This window comes from Nannobrachium achirus, assembly GCF_963921795.1.
Source record: "Nannobrachium achirus genome assembly, chromosome: 15".
Classification (NCBI taxonomy): Eukaryota; Metazoa; Chordata; class Actinopteri; order Myctophiformes; family Myctophidae; genus Nannobrachium; species Nannobrachium achirus.
The window spans coordinates 50412128-50436089 of NC_137822.1; the positions used below are offsets into that span (position 1 = coordinate 50412128).

Here is a 23962-nt window from a genome sequence, read left to right on the forward strand (position 1 = left end):
TACGTTTTACTTAAAAAAATAAACTTCTCAGAAATATCGATGTGCAATTAATTGCGATTAATTAATCACAGAGCCTGTAATTAATTTGATTAAAATTTGTAATCGCATCCCAGCCGTAATATATATCTACAGTATGTATATATATATATGTATATATATATATATATATGTATATATATATATATATATATATATATATATATAGACCAGGGGTCTTCAACAGGGGGTCCGGGGCCTCCAGGGGGTCCTCAGAGTTACTACAGGGGGTCCTCAGAGTTACTACAGGGGGTCCTCAGAGTTACTACAGGGGGTCCTCAGAGATACTACAGGGGGTCAATCAAATCTTTGGTTGATGTGAACAACAAGATGAGCAGAAAGGCCTCCATGACATTCAAAGAATGTATCAGTGATCTGAGGCTACTCAGTCAGGGGTAAAGAATATAGAATATAGAATTTATAATTTATAAACTGAATGTCCTCTGGCTCTGGGGGTGTTCGTATCGCGGGAGGAAGAGCAGCTTCCTTTATGTCACAGAAACAGAAGTTGGGTCGACCCATTGGGTCTGGTTAGACCAATCAGAGGCAGGTGGGGGCGGGTCTTTTTATAACCCAGGGTGCATTCAGAAATTTTATTTTGGGGGGTCCCCAGTTCAAATATGATTATGGTGGGGGTCCCCAGTTCAATATGATTATATTGTGGGGGTCCCCAGTTCAAATATGATTATTGTGGGGGTCCCCAGTTCAAATATGATTATTGTGGGGGGTCCCCAGTTCAAATATGATTATTGTGGGGGGTCCCCAGTTCAAATATGATTATTGTGGGGGGTCCCCAGTTAAAATATGAATATTGTGGGGGTCCCCAGTTCAAATATGATTATATTGTGGGGGTCCCCAGTTCAAATATGATTATATGGTGGGGGTCCCCAGTTCAAATATGATTATTGTGGGGGGTCCCCAGTTCAATATGATTATGGTGGGGGTCCCCAGTTCAAATATGATTATGGTGGGGGTCCCCAGTTCAATATGATTATTGTGGGGGGTCCCCAGTTCAAATATGATTATGGTGGGGGTCCCCAGTGGGGGTCCCCAGTTCAATATGATTATATTGTGGGGGGTCCCCAGTTCAAATATGATTATGGTGGGGGGTCCCCAGTTCAATATGATTATGGTGGGGGGTCCCCAGTTCAATATGATTATGGTGGGGGGTCCCCAGTTCAAATATGATTATGGTGGGGGTCCCCAGTTCAAATATGATTATGGTGGGGGTCCCCAGTTCAAATATGATTATGGTGGGGGTCCCCCGGGGGTCCCGGCCTGTAAGGAAAAGGTTGAAGACCCCTTGGTGGTCATGAATGGTTCTACATGTGTCCTGCTGGGGTCAAAGGTCTTATTGGCATGTACTGTTCAGTTTGAAACACTGTGAAAAAAAAAACATCTGAAAACATCCTAAGAATGATTTATTGATACTTCATATCAAACTGAAGAAGAATAGATGTATTTTTCAGATAATATAAATGTATATAAATATTAATAACGTATGGATTATCATCCTTTAGACGAAGGAAGCAGCAGATCTAGCATCGTAGCTACCGTAGGCGCTTACTGTATACATGGAGAAGACTTTAGTTGTACGTGTGTTACTGTATACATGGAGAAGACTTTAGTTGTACGTGTGTTACTGTATACATGGAGAAGACTTTAGTTGTACGTGTGTTACTGTATACATGACACGCTGGGAGAAGACTTTAGTTGTACGTGTGTTACTGTATACATGACATGCTGGGAGAAGACTTTAGTTGTACGTGTGTTTGTGTGCTGCTTATACAGGTTTTTATTGTGTTTGTTATCTTTTTAGAGTTTTAAGTCTCACTGCTTCGACCCTCCACAAACAACGCAGGCCAGAATCCCTGGATATGCGGGGAAATTGTGGGGGAAGTAACAAAAAATTAGAAAAGTTGCAAAATAAGCAGAAATCTGCAAAAAGGTTGCTAAAAAAGCAGACATTTGTAAAAAAGTTGAAAAGACATGCGGAAATCTGCAAAAAGTAAAAAAAAAAAAAAAAAATCAGAATTTTGCAAAAAGTTCAAAATATGCAGACATTTGCGAAATATGCGGTAATTTGCGTAATCCGCAAAAATATGTGGTGAAAAATGCATAATGGCGTAGGCTATTACGTACATAAGGGCATACTGTATTTCTGGAGGGTCTTGCATTGAGAAGAACGGCAGCGCCTTGGCTTGGAGACGTGATTTTAGTTTCACGTTGGTTTGATTTGTTTAGTTTGTATGGTTGTGTGTGTGTGTGTGTGTGTGTGTGTGTGTGTGTGTGTGTGTGTGTGTGTGAAGGATGACCAATCAAAATGCTTTCTTTTTTAAAGAGCAAAGCTTGTTTTTAAATAGTGTTTCTCCTGCCACTGCCTTGGACTTATTACAAATAGAGTAGATTTAAAACAAGTCGCTACAGTACAGTAAGGTACAGTACAGTACGGTAGAGTACAGTACAGTACGGTACAGTACAGTAAGGTACAGTACAGCACAGTAAGGTACAGTACAGTAAGGTACAGTACAGCACAGTAAGGTACAGTACAGTACGGTACAGTACAGTACAGTACAGTACAGTACAGTAAGGTACAGTACAGTAAGGTACAGTACAGTACGGTAAGGTACAGTAGAGTACAGTACAGTAAGGTACAGTACAGTACGGTACAGTACAGTACAGTACGTATACGGTACAGTACAGTAAGGTACAGTACAGTACAGTAAGGTACAGTACAGCACAGTAAGGTACAGTACAGTAAGGTACAGTACAGTACGGTACAGTACAGTAAGGTACAGTACAGTAAGGTACAGTACAGTACGGTACAGTACAGTACAGTACAGTACAGTAAGGTACAGTACAGTAAGGTACAGTACAGTACAGTAAGGTACAGTACAGTATGTATACGGTACAGTACAGTAAGGTACAGTACAGTACAGTAAGGTACAGTACAGAAAGGTACAGTACAGTACAGTAAGGTACAGTACAGTACAGTACGTATACGGTACAGTACAGTACAGTAAGGTACAGTACAGTACAGTATGTATACGGTACAGTGCAGTACAGTACAGTACAGTAAGGTACAGTAAGGTACAGTACAGTATGTATACGGTACAGTACAGCACAGTACAGTACAGTAAGGTACAGTAAGGTACAGTACAGTACGGTACAGTACAGTACAGTAGGGTACAGTACAGTAAGGTACAGTACAGTACAGTACAGTACAGTATGTATACGGTACAGTACAGTACAGTACAGTACAGTACAGTAAGGTACAGTACAGTACAGTATGTATACGGTACAGTACAGTACAGTACAGTACAGTAAGGTACAGTACAGTACGGTACAGTACAGTACAGTACAGTACAGTAAGGTACAGTACAGTACAGTACAGTAAGGTACAGTACAGTACAGTACAGTACAGTAAGGTACAGTACAGTACAGTAAGGTACAGTACAGTACGGTACAGTACAGTACAGTAAGGTACAGTACAGTAAGGTACAGTACAGTACAGTATGTATACGGTACAGTACAGTACAGTACAGTACAGTACAGTAAGGTACAGTACAGTACAGTACAGTACAGTACAGTACAGTACGGTACAGTACAGTACAGTACAGTACAGTACAGTAAGGTACAGTACAGTAAGGTATAGTACTGTACAGTAAGGTACAGTACAGTACGGTACAGTACAGTACAGTACAGTAAGGTACAGTACAGTAAGGTATAGTACTGTACAGTAAGGTACAGTACAGTATGGTACAGTATGGTACAGGGCTCACTCCAACTGTCTTCCGCCCTCTAGTCCTCAAACAAGGTAAAATATTTAAAAAAAGGGAAAAAGGGACCATTTTGAAAGCGCTTTCTACATGCAAGTCTGAAAAACTTTATTTATTGTGTATTTTTGTTCCTTTTTTGTTCATTTTCTGAAACTATATTTCTTGGATCCATATTTAACACTGCAACGTGTAATGCTGTATCAATTGTTTTTGTTTATGATTTATTTGTTACGACGCAACGTGCAAAAGATGTGAGATATGCGATAGAACAGACCAGTCTTTAATATTCTTTACAGTAGAATATACAGTATCCTTCTTCTGTGAGCATCAATGTTTACATTACATGTAATATCAGACACTGGTGATTTAGTCGACTAAAACTGATGAAAAATGACTGACTAAAATTTAACAAAAACTAATAATCTATGATGACTAAAACTATGATGAAACATACTGACAATTTGGTCAACAACTAAAAACTAGACTAAAATGTGGGGAGGGACTTTAGTGGAGAAAAGATCCAGTAGAACTAAAAGACAAATCGTTTTATGTTTGGTTGTGCTCCGAAAACAGCAGATCTACAATCTGTTCTTCTTATAAGCATACAGCCGATGGACGCTTCGAGCACTTCGTTGGAGAGCAGAGATCCACAACGCAACGCGCCACCACGAATCAACCCAAATGAACCCCAATAAAACACTGCACGCGAGCGAGCGAGCGAGCGATGCGACGCAACGCGACGTCCTGCGGAAAATACTGTCCACATATGGAGCGTCGGCCATTGCGTTGCGACGCAGCCTGAACCAATCTAATAAATAAATAATAATATAAAGTGTTTGGGAGGGCGGGACATCGCCGCAAAACCTCGCTCAAATAGAGCTCAAATCTGCTCGCGGTAGGTCAGGACGTCCTCATTGAAATACATGTATTTTAATGAGATTTCATCGCTGGCGTCGCGAGCAGTGCGGATGAGTTGACTCTTCAGTGTCCAAACCCCGTACTGAGAAAGGGTCGATGTGAGCTTTTACAGTAGAAATGTCATCATCTGGTTTTATATGTGTTGAATCTACATTATTATAAATATACTGACCCAACCTTACATTAAGTCATAACATTATTCATTCAAATGATTTGTGTTTAGTGTTTATATTTAGCCTAAGATAAGCTTTAAATGTGGGAAAGACTGTCTGTCTGTCTGTCTGTCTGTCTGTCGGACGGACGGACGGACGGACGGACGGACGGACGGACGGACGGACGGACGGACGGACGTCCGTCCGTCCGTCCGTCCGTCCAGTGATGAAAACATTCAGGACACAAAAACATATCGCTTTTTTTCCTGCCAGTTTTTTGTTTCTCTACAAAAATAAAACAAAAATTATAATATGTATTTTAAAGGGCAAATAAAGACCATTTTCCATCACCAAAAAAAAGAAATGAAAAAGAAATGAACAAAGTTTTGGTGTTACAGCAAAAAAAGAAGCTTTTTTTCTCAGTTTCAGATTGATCAATTTGTGAGGCAAATTTAGAAATGCTATCATTTATTTCCTGAAAGTAATGAAATAATAAAAGAACATTTTTTACATCGTTTTTTATTTTTGTTTCCTAAATGATGAGTAGTCGTTACAAATGATTTAATCTTTGTTTAATGTAAACAACGTTAAGTTACAAACGTTAAAGACAGCCGTTCTCAACCTCTTCACAGCCTGATGGAGGGGAAAGGAACTGGTTGGAATTACGTGTTCCTTCCACGCACTGCGTCCAACCAGGGAAACTCCCCCCCCCCCCCCCCCCCCGTCAGGTGTTAAGAAGCGGGCTTGGACTCCTCATGCACTGAAGGAAGCATGAGGTCAGTCCGTTGCTCTCCCCAGGTTGGCAGAGGGAGAGCAGAGCCCAGGATTACAGCTTAGCTCCAGTTTTACTCACTGATGATCTGTGAACACTAAAGAAAAGTACTTATTGAAGTCCATATCCTATTATTTTAATATTACTGTTATCGTAAAAAAAAGAAATAAATGGTAGTGTTTTGTCAGTCATTTGAAGGTGGACCGACATTCAGTGCCACCGGCTGAGGTTTGGAACGGCTGTTGTTTTAACAAGACAAAGGTTTTAGTTTGGAAAGATGACTCTATGACTGCACTGTGTCTAAGTACGTGCGCGCGTATGTAAGTGTGTAAGTTTCTATCGTGTTCCCTAGCTTGGCTGACTGGTTTAAACGTATCGATGTGACTGCATGTGATTCTACTTTCTATTCTCATGATGATGATGATGATGAAGGACTGCTTAAATGAAGTGTTTGGTTTTATGAACATTTGAATCAAACCTCATGTCTGTTAAAAATAAGAAAACCCTTGAAGTTTAAAACAAGATGTCGTGAGAAAAGATCTCGCGTGAAAAGAACAGTGTCTAGAATAACAATGCTATTGTATTTTTTATACTTCAAAACAAGGTGTCAGAGTGTCTATTTATTAAAAAAATAAACCACCAATAAATGGAAGCTGAACTCTGGATGAACTTCTCAGTCTGATGTTTACATTCACAGTAAAACGCCCCGATGGCGAGTGGCGACCGAGTGGCGACCGTTAGTCAACTCATTTTCTGCCGGTCAACTGCCTGATCAACAATTTGACTAGGGGGGTTCCAAAAGGCCCATTCCCACTGGGCCAGATAACAGATAAAAAAATCTCTTTCTCCAGATATTTTTCCATTCAAAGTGGATGGTAGATACAGATAAAAAAAATATCTACCACAGATATTTGTCACAGATAATTTTATCTGTGGTAGATATTTTTTCTATCTGTATCTACCATCCACTTTGAATGGAAAAATATCTGGAGAAAGAGATTTTTTTATCTGTTATCTGGCCAAGTGGGAATGGGCCTTAATATGTGAGCAGGCCCTGTTTTTTCGATAACTTTTTTCATTTATTTAAAAAAAATATTTTCCATTTTCCCAAATAATTATTAAAAATAAAAGAAGAACGTTATCGAAAAAAAACAGGGCCTGCTCACGTATTAGGAGGGTAGTATGAGTCACCAGAAAAAATAATGGGTGTTTTTAATGAATCTATCATGGTTAAAATGGAGTTTGAAGTTACAATGGGTGTGTGTGTGGAGAGAAGCCCATAAGGTGTTTCCCTGTTGAAAGTGGAATATCCCTTTATTAAAGTAACTTTTTTTTTTACTTTAGGGAGGGGGGATACAGTTCTGACAACCATTGTTTCTGCCTTACACAGCTCTCCATTGTTTTAGGAAAATACATTGTAGTATAAACACAGCCACTTCAGTTCATTCACACTAACTGCAGTGACTGTGGGGCATTTCCAGGGATGGCACCCAGGGTTTGTCATTAAATGAAGCAGAAGGCTGTTGACAATGGTTGGATAAGTGCCTGTACCTCTGGAGCCATTGTTTGCTCCAAAAAACGACCCCTCCCTAAGTCCTTAAATTGTGACTTCACCAAATAAATAAATAAATAAAAAGGCAATAAATAATTGACCTCTCTGGGGGTCTCGACCCGCAGGTTGACTGCCGCTCACAGCTTGCTTTGATGTGTGGTTGGCAAGCCCCCAGAACCCAGGGCTAGATTTGAAGCAACCCTGATGGTGGCCAAAGTTGGAACTGCAGCCTAAACGCGCATTTTGGTCCCGCCCCCTCCACTCCTTCCTGTGAGCGGAGAGCAGCGTGACGTCATTTGTGGTCTCGAATAGTGGCCAATTTCCCCCAGAATGCACCTGGATTAGCTACATGCTAGCACGTAGCCGTTGCTTCAAAACGCCACTGAGCACTTGCATTGAAATGATAGTGGGGGCGGGGCTCGTCCGCTCTCTATTTTATATATACTCTATGGTGGTTGGCTGGCCCGGTCTGTGTTTTCCCAGTGAAATGTTATGGAGGCAACCACGTGACTCGCCATTAATCTCAAGCGAGAAATCATGGGAGCGTGTCGCGAGATTTCCCCGCGAGAAATTAGCAACAGGCTGACAAAAAACACAGACCGGGCTGACAAAGTGAGCGTTTTTAAAGTATTGTTTTCAACAAATCGTTTGGATTTCCCCCGCCGCTAAAAAAGTAGAGATGCAAGAGACGAGTATTTAGGACCATTTCTTTTTGGATACAACGCTTGGTGTCGGTAAGAGCGGCTGATAACCTGGTGAACCCCCGGAGAAACCTCGTATGGGCCGTTATGAGCAGGAACCACATCTCGAGCTAGCCATAAATTATAACTTCCAGGAGTGGGCGCTAATATTCGGAGGTTTTGTCTCTCCTGGAGTTATAACGCAGAGTCAAATGGCTCTCGCTGGTTGAGCCTCAACGTCCCTATTCGCCTCAAAACATGTTTAAATCATGAAGTTGCTCACCTCATCGTCGAAACAGCTTTATATCTACCGATGAGCCCACTCGTTGGCATGTGTTAGTCCATATGTTTCTAATAAATTAATGTTTACTAAAACTTACAAGTAAATGTCCAGAATTCAAAATGTACTTGAGTAAAAGTATTGGCATCAAAATGTACTTAAAGTACCAAAAGTAAAAGTACTAAATGTTTGAAAATAGCAGATCTATATACCTTTGATACACTCAGACAAAACACTTTCCCGTTCAACTATTGGGGTTACTATCGTCTCCCGTGTCTTACTGTCGCCATCTTGGTCCACACTGATGAGCCGCAGAGGTCAGGGGTCGACAAGGGTCATCGAGGGTCATCAGGGTCAGAGGTCATCTGGCTTGTGGTGGACATTTTAATAAAAACTATTTTCTTGCCACGAACACAAAATGAGACGACCAGAAACACCAAGAGATTACAGCTCTGTGACTCAGAGCATATAATGTATAAGGGTTATAAGGTTAATTATGTAATATAACCCTTACAGCTCTGTGACTCAGAGAGCAGATTGGGTCGGGAAATTCTGTGGTTCTAAATATGTTGGCTAAATGTGTGCAGAACCACAGATATAAAAAGCTAGATACCTCCCTCCCAATAACTCTATGCAAGCCTCCAGAATTGTGAGGCGGGGCTCTTGGGAATTCTGAAGGACGCTTCCTTGTGCATCACAGAATGGGAAGCCTGGTAGGCCAATCAGATGCAGGACTGGCAGGACTCCCTCTTTCCCATTGGAGGGGGCAGAGTGCCTTCCGCATTTCCATAGTTACACACTTCCGCCAGTCCTGTTTGACCAGTCTCGCCAATGAACTGCAGCGGCGGAGGAGGTATCTAGCTTTTTATATCTGTGCAGGGGCGTCACAAGGGGTAGGAAAGTGGGACTGAGTTACCGGGGCCCCAGGTGGTGGAGGGGCCCTAGTAACTTTAGCTATTGAAAAATAGCAGATCTACAAGCTCACAGCGCGGCACTCGGTGCCGCGCTGCGAGCTTGTAGATCTGCTATTTTTGAAAAGTCGTGAAAATGTGTGCAAATCTTTGAATGCATATTTTTTTAAGCGAACATTTGTAACTCAAATTTTGCTTATGGGGGGTCCCTGGAACTAGATATTTTGAGATGGGGGTCCGTGGCCAAATTCATATCATTTTGGGGGTCTACAAGCTCGGGGGTCTACAAGCTCGCAGATCTACAAGCTTGCAGCGCGGCACTCGGTGCCGTGCTGTTAGCTTGTATATCTGCTATTTTTCAATAGTTAACATTCATGGGGGGCCCACAGTCAATCCTTGTACCCAGGGCCCAGAATTTGGTGTGACGCCCCTGTATCTGTGTGCAGAACTGTTCTGTGCTGCGAGGCGGCCCCAACGGGTGCAGAATTGGAGCAGAGAGAGCGGGTCGGCACGTAAATAACGTAGAGGAACGATGCATGTCGACGCAATCACTGTACGTACTCTCACTCAAAACGTACACAAAACCAAGCATACGTAACAATAAATGGCGCTTTACTGAACACACAGTGAAGAACAGCATGATTACTGAAACAATAACAGAGGGATGTGGGCGTGACATCAGCATCATACCAGGAAGTTATGCAGAAACGCCTACTGAGTGGCAACAAAATACTGTCTGTCCGAAAAGGTCCATTCGGTTGTCCAATAGATCTGCAGTGATCTGGTTGGTCTCCCAGCAGATCTAAGGTGATCCTGTAGATCTCCCTAGCCTGGCTCCAGCCAATAGACCCACCCACTCTCTGAGTGAACTGCTTCTCTTGGTCTGGATGTGTCATACGACGCATCTCTTGATACGGTATCTTGGCCTACCGACCAATGAAATCAATGCAATACGGAGGAGGGGTGCGTCTAACTTTTGAAAGTCAACAGAAACAGTGGAGGGAGGGGTGGCTCACCAGAGTTCTTAATTGCCTCCTTTGAACTTCAAAAGAGCTACAACTACCGGTGTCGATAGCTTGTTAGTGATTCTCTCTAATCAATGAAACATCAAAGACAATGACCTGTTTGGTGCATGTCATTGAGGGGAGGGGGAGGAGGGAATGTTTTGTGTTCAAAAGTCAAACACAACCCCTCCCACCAGATCTCTTGTGATTGGGAATTTCAAATTCTAAATCCCCTCCCCTTTTCAATCAAATAGAATGGGGACAACTTCAGACTCAAGCTCCAGCGTAGAGTCTGAAATCAGGCTAAGATCTCCCAGCAGATCTAAAGTGATCTACTGGGTGGATTTCTTCTCCTTCTGGAAGCTGAAGCTGGTTCGTCGGCTCAGTTTCCTCTGCTTCTGGGCGAAGTAATCTGCTCTGGACGTGCTGGCCCTCGACTCCAAGATGTAGTTGATCTGCAAAGACATCAATATCTGATCAATAGGTCTAGATCAATAGGTATAGTTGATCTGAACATACAGCTATTAACTTCTAATCAATATAAAATATAGTTGATCTGAACATAAAGATATTAACTTCTGATCAATATTAAATATAGTTGATCTGAACATAAAGATATTAACTTCTGATCAATATTAAATATAGTTGATCTGAACATTCACAAAGACAACATCTAATCTACATCTAATCCAAGGCCATCTGTGAAGCACATTTACAACAACCACGGCTGCTTGTAGATCAGCTCTTTTCACTGAAGACATTCTGAGTGGAGGGGGGACATGGAGAGGGCCTAGTAAGGTGCCCTGGGGGACCCCAGAAGGGATGGGACCATATAATCCTTATTATCGTTTACCGTGATAAAAAAAAAACAATAATCGTATCGTGGAGGTTTAAATTTATCATGAAATGATCCACCGTCATGCACTGGGATCAATTCACCTTTTATTTGCGGAGCTGCATATCTGGTAGCATTGGACACAGGGCATACGAGCGGCGCGGAGTGCGAGCGGCGCGGGGAGCGGAGCGGGCCATTTTTGACGTGAGCGAGCGACTTCTCAAATGGGTCTGAGCCGCTTTGGAGCGAGGATTTTCCTCCGCTCCTGGCCGTCCCTGTTGGGGCCGCGCACTAGTGGTGGGCGATATGGAAAAATACAATATCACAATATTTTCCCAAGCTGTATCACGATACACGATTTTATCACGATTCTTTTTCACGTTGGTTTTTATGGTTATTTTTCAAGTTACTTGACAAAAACTAGACTCTCTGGGTTCCTTTTGGGAGGTCTAAATTGAACTTTACAAGTATGTAACTCTGACAGTATACAAATGAAACCAAATGGACCCTTACGGGTCCATTTGGTTTCATTTGTATACTGTCAGAGTTAAGGGGAGACCTTGACATTTTAAAGTTTGAGAACTACTGATATAGACCAAAATGCAGGTTTAAACTGAATTCTGCAGTGCATCTCTGTATTAACGATTGAACAGGAATTTTTACAAGGCTCCCTCAATTGTATCACGATATATATACGATACCTCTGAAAAGGCATATCGTGGAGACATTGTATCGTCTCAACGATAATTATCACCGTATCGCCCAGCCCTACCGCGCACCGCATGTTTCCAACGCAAACAACGAACGGCTCCGCCCAGAACTCATGTGCGCTGCAGAGTGCAGTCAGTGCACCCATCATGACCCATGTCACCACGGAGAGGAGAGCAGACAGAGAATTCCCTTTATCAAGATTTCACTCGAGTCAAATGTATTTATATCATCCACACATAGGCTATGTTTATAATAAATAGCCTACCTTGTGTCAGTTAAGTTATATATCACCAGCCAGTCAAAGGATACGATTTGAAATGCAAGTGAAACCGATTTGGCTGAATGAAAAACACACGCCACGAGTCGCCTCCCTCTCTCCGTTGTGGTGATTAATCAATAACCAACAGGATTTAATATTGCCGTCTTATTAAAAAATACAATGCCTTAGATGGCGTCTTTTGTAGGTCTATCATTGAAGGCTAGACAGCTCTCCATGTCCGCAGGCTCACGTTAGGGCAGGCATTTTAGTCCAGTCATTATATGAAAAAACCTAAAACAAATTGCAATAGTAGCAAACTCAACTGATTCTGTATCCTCATTATGTCCTTAGTGAGGGAAAAAAAGCCCCAAGGAATCCCATCGGGGCAAAGTTTTGAAAACGACCTACCTACCTTCACTTACTATACACTACACTGTAACGGAAAAATGACTCCCAAAAAAATCTGCTTTAAGTGGGATGTGAGGCGTCAAACTAGGGGTTTTTAATTATTCTGAATCCATTGCAAGCATTTGTTTTGCATGAAAAACATTCCTTGGGCTAAAAACGGACCCCAAAAGACTGTGAAAATTGATGATTCATCACTAAACCATCATTTTGAGGGGCCATTTCTTTAAGATCCAGGTTTAGCCTAAAGAGATTAGGTTTAGCCTAATGTTGGCCTAATATTACTGGACTATTTGTGTTGGGAACACACTGGTAAAGGAGAAAGTGTTTCGGACATGGTAGCAAACTAGTTTTTTTTATTTTGGCTGCTGACTCTGATTGACGGCCCTGAGCGGAGCGAGCGAGCCGGAAATCAAGTTGAGCGACGGAGCGGCGCGGTGGCAGACCAGAGCGACGAGCGAGTGGGACAAGAGCCCTCTGGAGCGCGGAGCGGCTTTTGTCATCGCTCCACTCCGCTCGTGTGCCCTGATTGGATATAACATACTTGATAATCTTTTCTCTAACTCTCTTTGCCAAAAAATAGCCGATCTACAAGCTCTTTAAGCATCGCAACGTGACGTGTTGTGAGCTTGTAGATCTGCAATGTTTTGTCAAATGTTCCGCCCCAGGATAACGGATGTTGTGGATATTTTCATTGTCACTGACCTTCAGAACGATCTACTGACCTTCAGAACCATCTACTGACCTTCAGAACCATCTACTGACCTTCAGAACGATCTACTGACCTTCAGAACCATCTACTGACCTTCAGAACCATCTACTGACCTTCAGGACCATCTACTGACCTTCAGAACCATCTACTGACCTTCAGAACCATCTAGTGACCTTCAGAACAATGACCTTCAGAACCATCTAGTGACCTTCAGAACCATCTAGTGACCTTCAGAACCATCTAGTGACCTTCAGAACAATGACCTTCAGAACCATCTAGTGACCTTCAGAACCATCTAGTGACCTTCAGAACAATGACCTTCAGAACCATCTACTGACCTTCAGAACCATCTAGTGACCTTCAGAACCATCTACTGACCTTCAGGACCATCTACTGACCTTCAGAACCATCTACTGACCTTCAGAACCATCTAGTGACCTTCAGAACCATCTACTGACCTTCAGAACCATGACCTTCAGAACCATCTAGTGACCTTCAGAACCATCTAATGACCTTCAGAACCATCTAATGACCTTCAGAACCATCTACTGACCTTCAGAACCATCTAGTGACCTTCAGAACCATCTAGTGACCTTCAGAACCATCTACTGACCTTCAGAACCATGACCTTCAGAACCATCTACTGACCTTCAGAACCATCTAGTGACCTTCAGAACCATCTACTGACCTTCAGAACCATCTACTGACCTTCAGAACGATCTCGTTGACAGTAGCAGCGTCAGACTCAAAGTACAGAGGCTTGTAGTCGTGGTTACTGAGGTACGTTAGCTTGAATATAGCATGACCTGAAAGACAACATTAATATTATTTATTATACTAAGATACGTTAGCTTGAATATAGCATGACCTGAAAAACAATATCAATGTTATTATATTAATATGTCAGCTTGAATATAGGAGGAAGATACAGTATGTTATGTAAATTATATTAGATATTGTGATGTATTGACAGCCCCAACATAAATATATGTGAATATATGTTAGGGAAGTTTGGAGCTCTCAGGTGGAGCAGCTGCCCCCGCGACCCGACTCCGGATAAGCGGTTGAAGATGGATGTATGACTGTATGTTAGGGCTAGGGATGGCCAAATGGAGATTTTTTCTTAACCGATAACCGAAAGGCCTTATCAGTTAATTAACCGTTAACCGTTAAGGAAATGTGTTCAAAAATGCGCTATTTTAAAAAAGAAAATACACACGTTTTTCCCCATAATAAAGTGCCATATTTACACATTAAAAACAATAAAACTAGGAGAAACAAGAATACAAATGTTTTCTAAAAGAAATGTGTTTTTGCAAAGAAACTGTGGGATTGAAATGATCAGTCTGTAATGTGATGCGCTCTCGCCAGGCACGTGCGCACATACAGCAAAGGGGGCTGGAGCACTTAACTTTTATCAACAGAATTGTCCACCAAAAGGCCCTTCAGCCCATGCCTCTCTAAAATTCTGTGCACTCCCTGTCGGTCGCCTAACAACACAGCAGCAACGAGATGCTCGCATGTAGAGCAATAACTTTCAATCGTATGACTTTTGGAATGGTTGGATCGGCTAAACGTGATGTCCATTTCATTAATTTTCTTCTCTCTTGCCCGTGTTTTGTGTGTGCTGATGCAGCGATCATTGAATTTGCGACTCTGAGCTTTGTTATTTTCGCATATCCTAGCTACTCTGTAACCAAGACTTTAGCGTTCCTCACGTCATCAGCATGTAACATTAGAAAGTTGTGTTTTAAGCTCTTCTTAAACGGGATTCAATGTGACGGGGGTCTGTTTTGTAAAATCCAATCAACGACGGAGCATTTGTTTCCTGATGAACAAGTCAGCGTGTACGACTCCAAATCAAGCAGCGTCGCAGACTCGCAGTTGCGTGAATGCATGGATGTTACACAGGCATTGGTGTCCAGAAATGTGTGACCACAGCGCGTATAGTTGCATGGTTGATGACTTGATGTTGCGTAGATATTGGTGTACGGGGCTTTTGGTGTGACACATGGGTTGATTTCCCTTTTCTTTTCTTTTTTATCGGTCAAAATTAACCGTTAGTGCTTACCGGTAACCAATTTCTTATCGGTTTAACGGTAACGGTTAACCGTTGGCCATCCCTAGTTAGGGCATTAACGACTTGTGCTTTTTGCAAGTCGACTCGACTCAGTAAAAAGTTGAGTTGAAGTCGACTTTATCGTTTGATGACGTCATCACATCACACACGATGGAGGACGGTATCAACATGCAAGGTAAACATATCGATGAAGACGGCTTGAAATGAGGTATTGGTGTATGTGTCAAATTAATGAACAGACTCACTATGCATGCACGTAGCACAGCAACAAAGCAGTCCATCTGTAACCAGGTGTGGTTATTTCAATAAAACCATTGTTGGAAAATGGAAATAAGGCATTTAATGTCTTTATTCTATGTGTACTGTGCAGTGTGCATGCATGGATATGATATTAATTTAATGTCTTTATTCTATGTGTACTGTGCAGTGTGCATGCATGGATATGATATTCATTTAATGTCTTTATTCTATGTGTACTGTGCAGTGTACATGCATGGATATGATATTCATTTAATGTCTTTATTCTTTGTGTAGCCTACTGTGCAGTGTGCATGCATGGATATGATATTCATTTAATGTCTTTATTATGTGTACTGTGCAGTGTGCATGCATGGATATGATATTCATTTAATGTCTTTATTCTATGTGTACTGTGCAGTGTGCATGCATGGATATGCTATTCATTTAATGTCTTTATTCTATGTGTACTGTGCAGTGTGCATGCATGGATATGATATTCATTTAATGTCTTTATTCTATGTGTACTGTGCAGTGTGCATGCATGGATATGATATTCATTTAATGTCTTTATTCTATGTGTACTGTGCAGTGTGCATGCATGGATAAGATATTCATTTAATGTCTTTATTCTATGTGTACTGTGCAGTGTGCATGCATGGATATGATATTCATTATCTGGGTTAGGCAGGCAGTGGACCTAAAGCAGAAAAACATTAAAAACTATAGAATGCAATTGTTGTTACTAATATCATGAGAAATATCGATATCGAGGTATTCAACAATGCCTTAGTGTATATATACAAAAGATCTTACATGGAGATCCAATAGATCACATCTATAAAGTCTTACTTGGAGATCTAATAGATCACATATATAAAGTCTTACTTGGAGATCTAATAGATCACATCTATAAAGTCTTACTTGGAGATCTAATAGATCACATATATAAAGTCTTACTTGGAGATCTAATAGATCACATCTATAAAGTCTTACTTGGAGATCTAATAGATCACATATATAAAGTCTTACTTGGAGATCTAATAGATCACATATATAAAGTCTTACTTGGAGATCTAATAGATCACATATATAAAGTCCTACTTGGAGATCTAATAGATCACATATATAAAGTCTTACTTGGAGATCTAATAGATCACATATATAAAGTCTAGAGGATCTAATAGATCACATATATAAAGTCTTACTTGGAGATCTAATAGATCACATATATAAAGTCTTACTTGGAGATCTAATAGATCACATATATAAAGACTTACTTGGAGATCTAATAGATCACATATATAAAGTCTTACTTGGAGATCTAATAGATCACATACATAAAGTCTTACTTGGAGATCTAATAGATCACATATATAAAGTCTTACTTGGAGATCTAATAGATCACATATATAAAGTCTTATTTGGAGATCTAATAGATCACATATATAAAGTCTAGAGGATCTAATAGATCACATATATAAAGTCTTACTTGGAGATCTAATAGATCACATATATAAAGTCTTATTTGGAGATCTAATAGATCACATATATAAAGTCTAGAGGATCTAATAGATCACATATATAAAGTCTTACTTGGAGATCTAATAGATCACATATATAAAGTCTTACTTGGAGATCTAATAGATCACATATATAAAGTCCTACTTGGAGATCTAATAGATCACATATATAAAGTCTTACTTGGAGATCTAATAGATCACATATATAAAGTCTAGAGGATCTAATAGATCACATATATAAAGTCTTACTTGGAGATCTAATAGATCACATATATAAAGTCTTACTTGGAGATCTAATAGATCACATATATAAAGACTTACTTGGAGATCTAATAGATCACATATATAAAGTCTTACTTGGAGATCTAATAGATCACATACATAAAGTCTTACTTGGAGATATAATAGATCACATATATAAAGTCTTACTTGGAGATCTAATAGATCACATATATAAAGTCTTACTTGGAGATCTAATAGATCACATATATAAAGTCTTACTTGGAGATCTAATAGATCACATATATAAAGTCTAGAGGATCTAATAGATCACATATATAAAGTCTTACTTGGAGATCTAATAGATCACACATATAAAGTCTTACTTGGAGATCTAATAGATCATATATAAAGTCTTACTTGGAGATCTAATAGATCACATATATAAAGTCTAGAGGATCTAATAGATCACATATATAAAGTCTTATTTGGAGATCTAATAGATCACATATATAAAGTCTTACTTGGAGATCTAATAGATCACATATATAAAGTCTTACTTGGGGATCTAATAGATCACATATATAAAGTCTTACTAGGAGATCTAATAGATCACATATATAACATCTAGAGGATCTACAGATCAGTCCTACTTGGAGATCTCTCCTCCACCAGATCGCAGGCACACAGGTGGTCAGAGTCGATGCTGATTGGTTTCTGTCGGATCCAGAACTTGGTGCTGGTCTTCTGATTGGCTACCGGGTCGATCTCCAGCTTCTCTCCTGACACACCTGAGAGAGAGAGAGAGAGAGAGAGAGAGAGAGAGTGAGAGGATGCTGCGTCCTTATATGGAAGAGGCTTTGTAACCACGATGACATCACTCAAATAAAAGAAATAATAAAAAAACGGCCATCTTGGAAAACAAGGAAGTGTTGGTCAAATAGAATCCATTTTCTGTATTTCCTGCATCGTCTATTTCTCGATTCAAATATTTTGCGGAGCAGTCTGTTATCCAGAAATAACACACTACTGAGTTCAGCAATTGACCAATCAGAATCAAGCATAATTCAACAAAGCCGTGTAATAATGTACTATAATGTACCACCTGGGCAAGATATGACATCTGGTTGGTTCTAGCTGAAGTGGAGGAAGTGATGCGTTTAAGGGAAGTTACATCATGCGGTGCGAGTCTGTTTACATTCTAACAAACACAAATAGATTGTAGCTCTTAACTCGCTCTTAATGGGTTTAAAGTTGTCTGTTTGTATATTGTTTATTGTGAGCGCAACCGACTGAGTGGGAGATGTAGGACTGACTTTTTCCAGTGGGGAATACGTTTGCAGGAACACCACACTGTGACAAAAATACAAACGCCCCACCTCCTCCTAGAACTCTCTGCCTCATATCTGACCAGGCCATCTTCCAAGATGAGTTAAGCCCTTTGCACACAGGCGCGTTTATCCGCACGGATAAAACGGACAATACAATTGTCAAAGCTAATCCGAATTAGCCGTGCGACGAGTGGCTGCCGCCGTGCGTTTTTTTCTCGATTGAACCCAGTTCGATTCGTGCGTCTTGTTGCATGCGGTAAAATACTAGTGTTGCCCGATCCCGATCACGTGATCGGATCGGCCGCCGATATGGCCGTTTTTATAAGATCGGAGATCGGGGGGAAAAAATCGGGAAAATTTTTTTTTTTTTTTTCAAAAATTTTTTTTCTGGGAGTACTGAAAGTTACAGGTAAGGTGAATGCGATATGAAATGTAAGCTTACCATAATCACAGTAATCCTTAATCATTTTCAATCATATTCAAGGGCTTTTGGAGAAATGAGACAGACAGAGCACTGCAGAGGGAAGGTGATTGTGTCAGACTCTGTGTACAGCTGGCAGCTGATGCCAATAAGTAGTAATTGGCCCCTTGCTAATGGATCATAGGAAGGCAATTATGTCTCTCTGCACTGTCAACTAGCTCAGTGGTTCTCAACCTGTGGATCGGGACCCCCAGGGGGGTCCTCAAATTATTTTGGGGGGGTCCCCAGATGATTAACTTAATGTGCAACATTGTTTTCTCTCTCAACAGTAAACAAATCAACATAAGGTTTAAGTGTATAGAGGGTATCTGCACATTTCAAAAGTGAAAAATGAAGGACTTTTTAATACCTCTAAAATGACAAATTAAACATTGGCCAAATTGTCAAATATTAAAGCCAGAAATTGTGAAAATAGCCGATCTACATGCTCACAACTCCTCGCGTTGCAAGGCGTTGTGAGCATGTAGATCTGCTATTTTCACAATAGAACCGTGTTATACAAAATATACTTCCTCAACTCTTCAGGGTCGGGGGTCCCCAGTTAAAATATGATTATTTTGGGGGTCACGGCCTGAAAAGGTTGAGAACCAAGTGATAGAATGAATAGATTTTTTTTTTCTTCTTAATGCCTTGCCAAAAGATCGGATCGGGAAAGATCGGGATCGAATCGGAAGCAATAATATTTGATCGGTATCGGATCGGGAGCAAAAAAACCCTGATCGGGGCATCCCTATCATCACTCCTTTTATGACTCCTTTTGGGATCCGCAGCGCCGATTCCGCACAGCCTTGCACACCAAATACAATGCGTTTTATTCATGCAGCAAACGAAAAAAAACGCATCTGTCCTGTGTGCAAAGGGCTTTAGTCTGGCTATGCGAGGCTAACAATGTACTGTATTAAAATGTACTGTATTATAATTATAATACCTAGTTGTACATCTGTAGTAAACCTCAGCTTATGGATCATGTATACTGTATTATAACATAGTGTGCTATAATGTAATTATATAATAATAACAATAATAATTACCCCTATCGTTATTTGCGTACACGACAACCAGTGCTATTGCTGGTGTACGGCACCAAATTTCCATGGCCCACCATATGGATCCTGTGGGCGTGAAAAATAAGGGGGTGGGCTCTACATGTCCTCTGGGACCCCATCTACGTATGGACACCACTTGTTCGCCCATCCGTCTTACGGATGCTTTTTTATTCCATTTTATTTGTTTTAGGGTCCTATCTTGCAGTTCAAGCCTATTTCCACAGGGTGGCAGGCTACTTTCCCAACCTACTGGAGGTGAACATGCAGGGGCGTCAATTGGGTATGGCAAGCTATGGCAGCTGCCATACCTTGGCTACAGGGGGGAAATAATTAAATGTACTTTTCATCGTGCCTGTTGCTAAGGTATGGCAACATGATTGGTGTCTTGCAAGACACCAGTCATGTTGCCATACCTTAGCCTTTCCTGAACTGACGCCGCTGTGAACATGTGTACACAGCCAGCATATTACTCAATGCCAAACTTTGCACACACACTCCTTGCCTGCCAATCCACAACCTCCACCCCTCCATGGATTTCATTTATTTATTTCATAAATATTTTTCATCACAATTGGGTTTGTGGGGAGCCATCCCTGCTTCAAGCTGTCACAGCACGGCACCAACACTTCAAACTAGTTAAAAAACCCAATACAGCAGATCTACAAGCACCTCACAGATCTACAAGCACCTCACACATGCCAGGGACAGAGTTAGGTTGGCCTGCATAAGCCTTGCTGTCAACACACTATACTACACCACTCAGGCCACCAAGCCAGGTGTGGTCAATTAGTGCCTTCTTTTGATCAGTGGCTTCTGCTTGATGAGTGGCACCAGTCTGTCTTTGTTCACTGGTCAGTCAAGTTCACTGGGAGAGAATATGTTTCAGATCAGTGCAAGTGTATTTGTTTTCCATTTGGACTTACTGTGTTTTGTTGGTACAGTATGCGTGCGACTAACATATTTCTGATAATTCCAATTTGTTTGTTGTTTAATTAGCCGGATTGTGAATGCCCTGCATTTTTCTTTCATCTTTAGAACCACACGTGTGTAACAAAACAGAGTGGTGATCATTTGGTGTGGGTGAAGAGAAGAAAAACATTTAATTAAAGGAGTAGTTCACCCCCAAAGTGACCTTTTTTCTATTGAACTCAAGTCTCCATGGCGTGAGTAATACATTGAAAAAATAAGTCATTTTGTGGGTGAACTACTCCTTGAATGTCAGTTTTGTGGTGTTTTGACTGGACACCCTGAGGATATTGCCAGACAGACAGACAGACAGACAGACAGACAGACAGACAGACAGACAGACAGACAGACAGACAGACAGAGAATTGTAGGCCTTGCATTTATTTGACTTGGTTCCAACAGATGGCGAAAATAGCTAATCTTCAAGCTCACAATGCCTCACTGTTTGGACAAAGAGTTGAGGCGTTACATTTTGTAAAACACGGCCTTGTGAAAATAGCAGATCTACATGCTCACAACACCTCACAACGCAGGGCGGCGTGAGCATGTAGATCTGATATTTTCACAATTTCTGCCCCTAATATTTAAAGGAGCCCTTTGTTTACATTTACGGGCCCTGTAAATGTAAACAAAGGACCAAAATGATTATTTTATCATTATTTTTCCGCTTTTTGTGGTCATTTTTTAATTGAAACACATATATGAAGCTTATTTTTTTATAAAATATTTTCGAAACATTATTTTTATTTTAGCATCCGGTTTTTCAAGAAAAAGTTGACTATAGCTCCTTTAATTTATCATTTTAAAAGTATTAAAAAGTCCTTAAATTGTCTCTTTAGAAATGTGCAGATAGCCTCTGTACACTGTTGAGTGGAAAAACAATGTTTCACATTAAGCTAAACATTTGGGACCACCCAAGATCATTTGGAGACCCCTCTAGGGGTCCCATAGTTGAACCACTGACTTATAAGGGGAGTATGGAGACCCCTCTAGGGGTCCCATAGTTGAACCACTGACTTATAAGGGGAGTATATGAGGCTGGATCCGTCTGGAACACTGCACTATAGGCTCTCGCCAGCTCTGTAGCTCTCCACACTTGAACAGTTGTGTTTATAATAATTAACCCCTGTTTATACGGGCAATAGTTTTACATGACTTTGTGTACACAGCCAATAGTTTTACATGAACATGTTCAGGCTTTAGTACTGTACTGTCTCGTGTAGCCCAACAGAGCCCATCACAGCACAACACGGCCCACCAGAGCCCAATACAGCCTACCAGAGCCCAATAGACTCCAGCAAACCTAAGTCCAGCCCAGTCCTGCCCAATAGGAGTATAGACCAGGGAAGGGGGGTAGTTAGATGACTCCACCAGGCCATTACAGTGACTGTAATGGCAGACCAGGGTAGACAGGACTGCACCAGACTCCACCAGGCTGCTCCATGCTCCAGCCAGCTCTGTAGATCCTGTGTACACGGCACTCCTAACTCGAAAGGTCAAGGAAAAGGGTCGTTTTAGGTGTCAAAACAGGCCCTTTGTCCTTAAAATGAATAAAAAAATCAAAAAAATATGTTTTGTTTCAGGCAGGACACACATTTCATATTTGAAGCATGCCCGATCTGATGGAATGGGTTTCGTGTCTCTCCGACACTTTGAACCCTTTACGATTGCGAAAAAGACACCGAAACCCGGATTTTTGTCCTTAAAATCAATAAAAAAATCTAAAGAAATCCGTTTGTTTTACGCAGGAAACACTTTTCATATTTGAAGGATGCCTGATCCGATGGAATGGGTTTCGTGTCTCTCCGACAATTTTAACCCTTTATGATTGCGAAAAAGACACGAAATTTGCACGCCACCAACACGATTACACATTCTTTCGGATAAAAGACACATATTCTGACTTACTTTTTGACGCTGAATCCAACAAACCCGGTCTCGTGTCTCTACAACACTCCTAACTCACAAGGTCAAGGAAAAAGCCACTGTGTACATGGGCAAGTTTTACATGACTTTGTGTACACGGCCAATAGTTTTACATGAACATGTCTAGGCTTTAGTACTGTACTGCCTCGTATAGCCCAACAGAGCCCAGCACAGAACAGCACAACCCACCAGAGCCCAATACAGCCCCCCAGAGCCCAATAGAGTCCAGCCCAGTCCTGCCGAGTAGGAGTATAGACCGGGGAAAGGGGGTAGTTAGATGACTCCACCAGGCCATTACTGTCCAGATCTGGCTTGAATAGGCCAGACCAGGGTAGACTGCACCAGACTCCACCAGGCTGCTCCATGCTCCAGCCAGCTCTGTAGATCCTTGCACATGCGATTAACCACTGTGTACACGGGCAATAGTTTTAAGTTTTACATGAACCCTCAGAGGGACACTGTGGGCTTATCAAGTGGTCCATGGCCGGTTCTCAAAGTGAGGTCGGGGGGCCCACAGTGTCCCTCTGAGGGGACACGGCACAGACCGTGTACACGAAGGGCAGGAGCAAGTGTTCAAGTCCCATAGAATCTATGGGAAATGTACACAGGTGTGTACAAAGTCACCAGTAGTTTTACATGAACACTCAGAGGGACACTGTGGGCTTATCAAGTGGTCCATGGTCGGTTCTCAAAGTGAGGTCGGGGGACCCTCAGAGGGACACTGTGGGCTTATCAAGTGGTCCATGGTCGGTTCTCAAAGTGAGGTCGGGGACCCTCAGAGGGACACTTTGGGCTTATCAAGTGGTCCATGGTCGGTTCTCAAAGTGAGGTCGGGGACCCTCAGAGGGACACTTTGGGCTTATCAAGAGGTCCATGGTCGGTTCTCAAAGTGAGGTCGGGGGACCCTCAGAGGGACACTGTGGGCTTATCAAGTGGTCCATGGCCGGTTCTCAAAGTGAGGTCGGGGGGCCCACAGTTTCCCTCTGAGGGGACACGGCACAGACCGTGTACACGAAAGGCAGGAGCAAGTGTTCAAGTCCCATAGAATCTATGGGAAATGTACACAGGCGTGTACAAAGTCACCAGTAGTTTTACATGAACCCTCAGAGGGACACTGTGGGCTTATCAAGTGGTCCATGGTCGGTTC

At 41.5% G+C, this 23962-nt stretch overlaps 1 protein-coding gene across 2 annotated transcripts in view; it reads right to left on the reverse strand.

The window, feature by feature from the left end:
• Positions 1-9675: 9675 nt before the first annotated feature.
• The window catches only part of mapkap1 (MAPK associated protein 1), a 63413-nt gene continuing 49126 nt past the window's right edge, over positions 9676-23962 (reverse strand). For both annotated transcript variants that reach the window (XM_080743136.1, XM_080743135.1), the window contains 3 exons: positions 17719-17856; positions 13715-13812; positions 9676-10539 (listed from right to left, as the gene is read on the reverse strand). In XM_080743136.1, the coding sequence (XP_080599262.1) occupies positions 10417-10539; positions 13715-13812; positions 17719-17856 (359 nt within the window). In that variant the 3' untranslated portion in view covers positions 9676-10416. The remainder of the gene's footprint in view (positions 10540-13714; positions 13813-17718; positions 17857-23962) is intronic.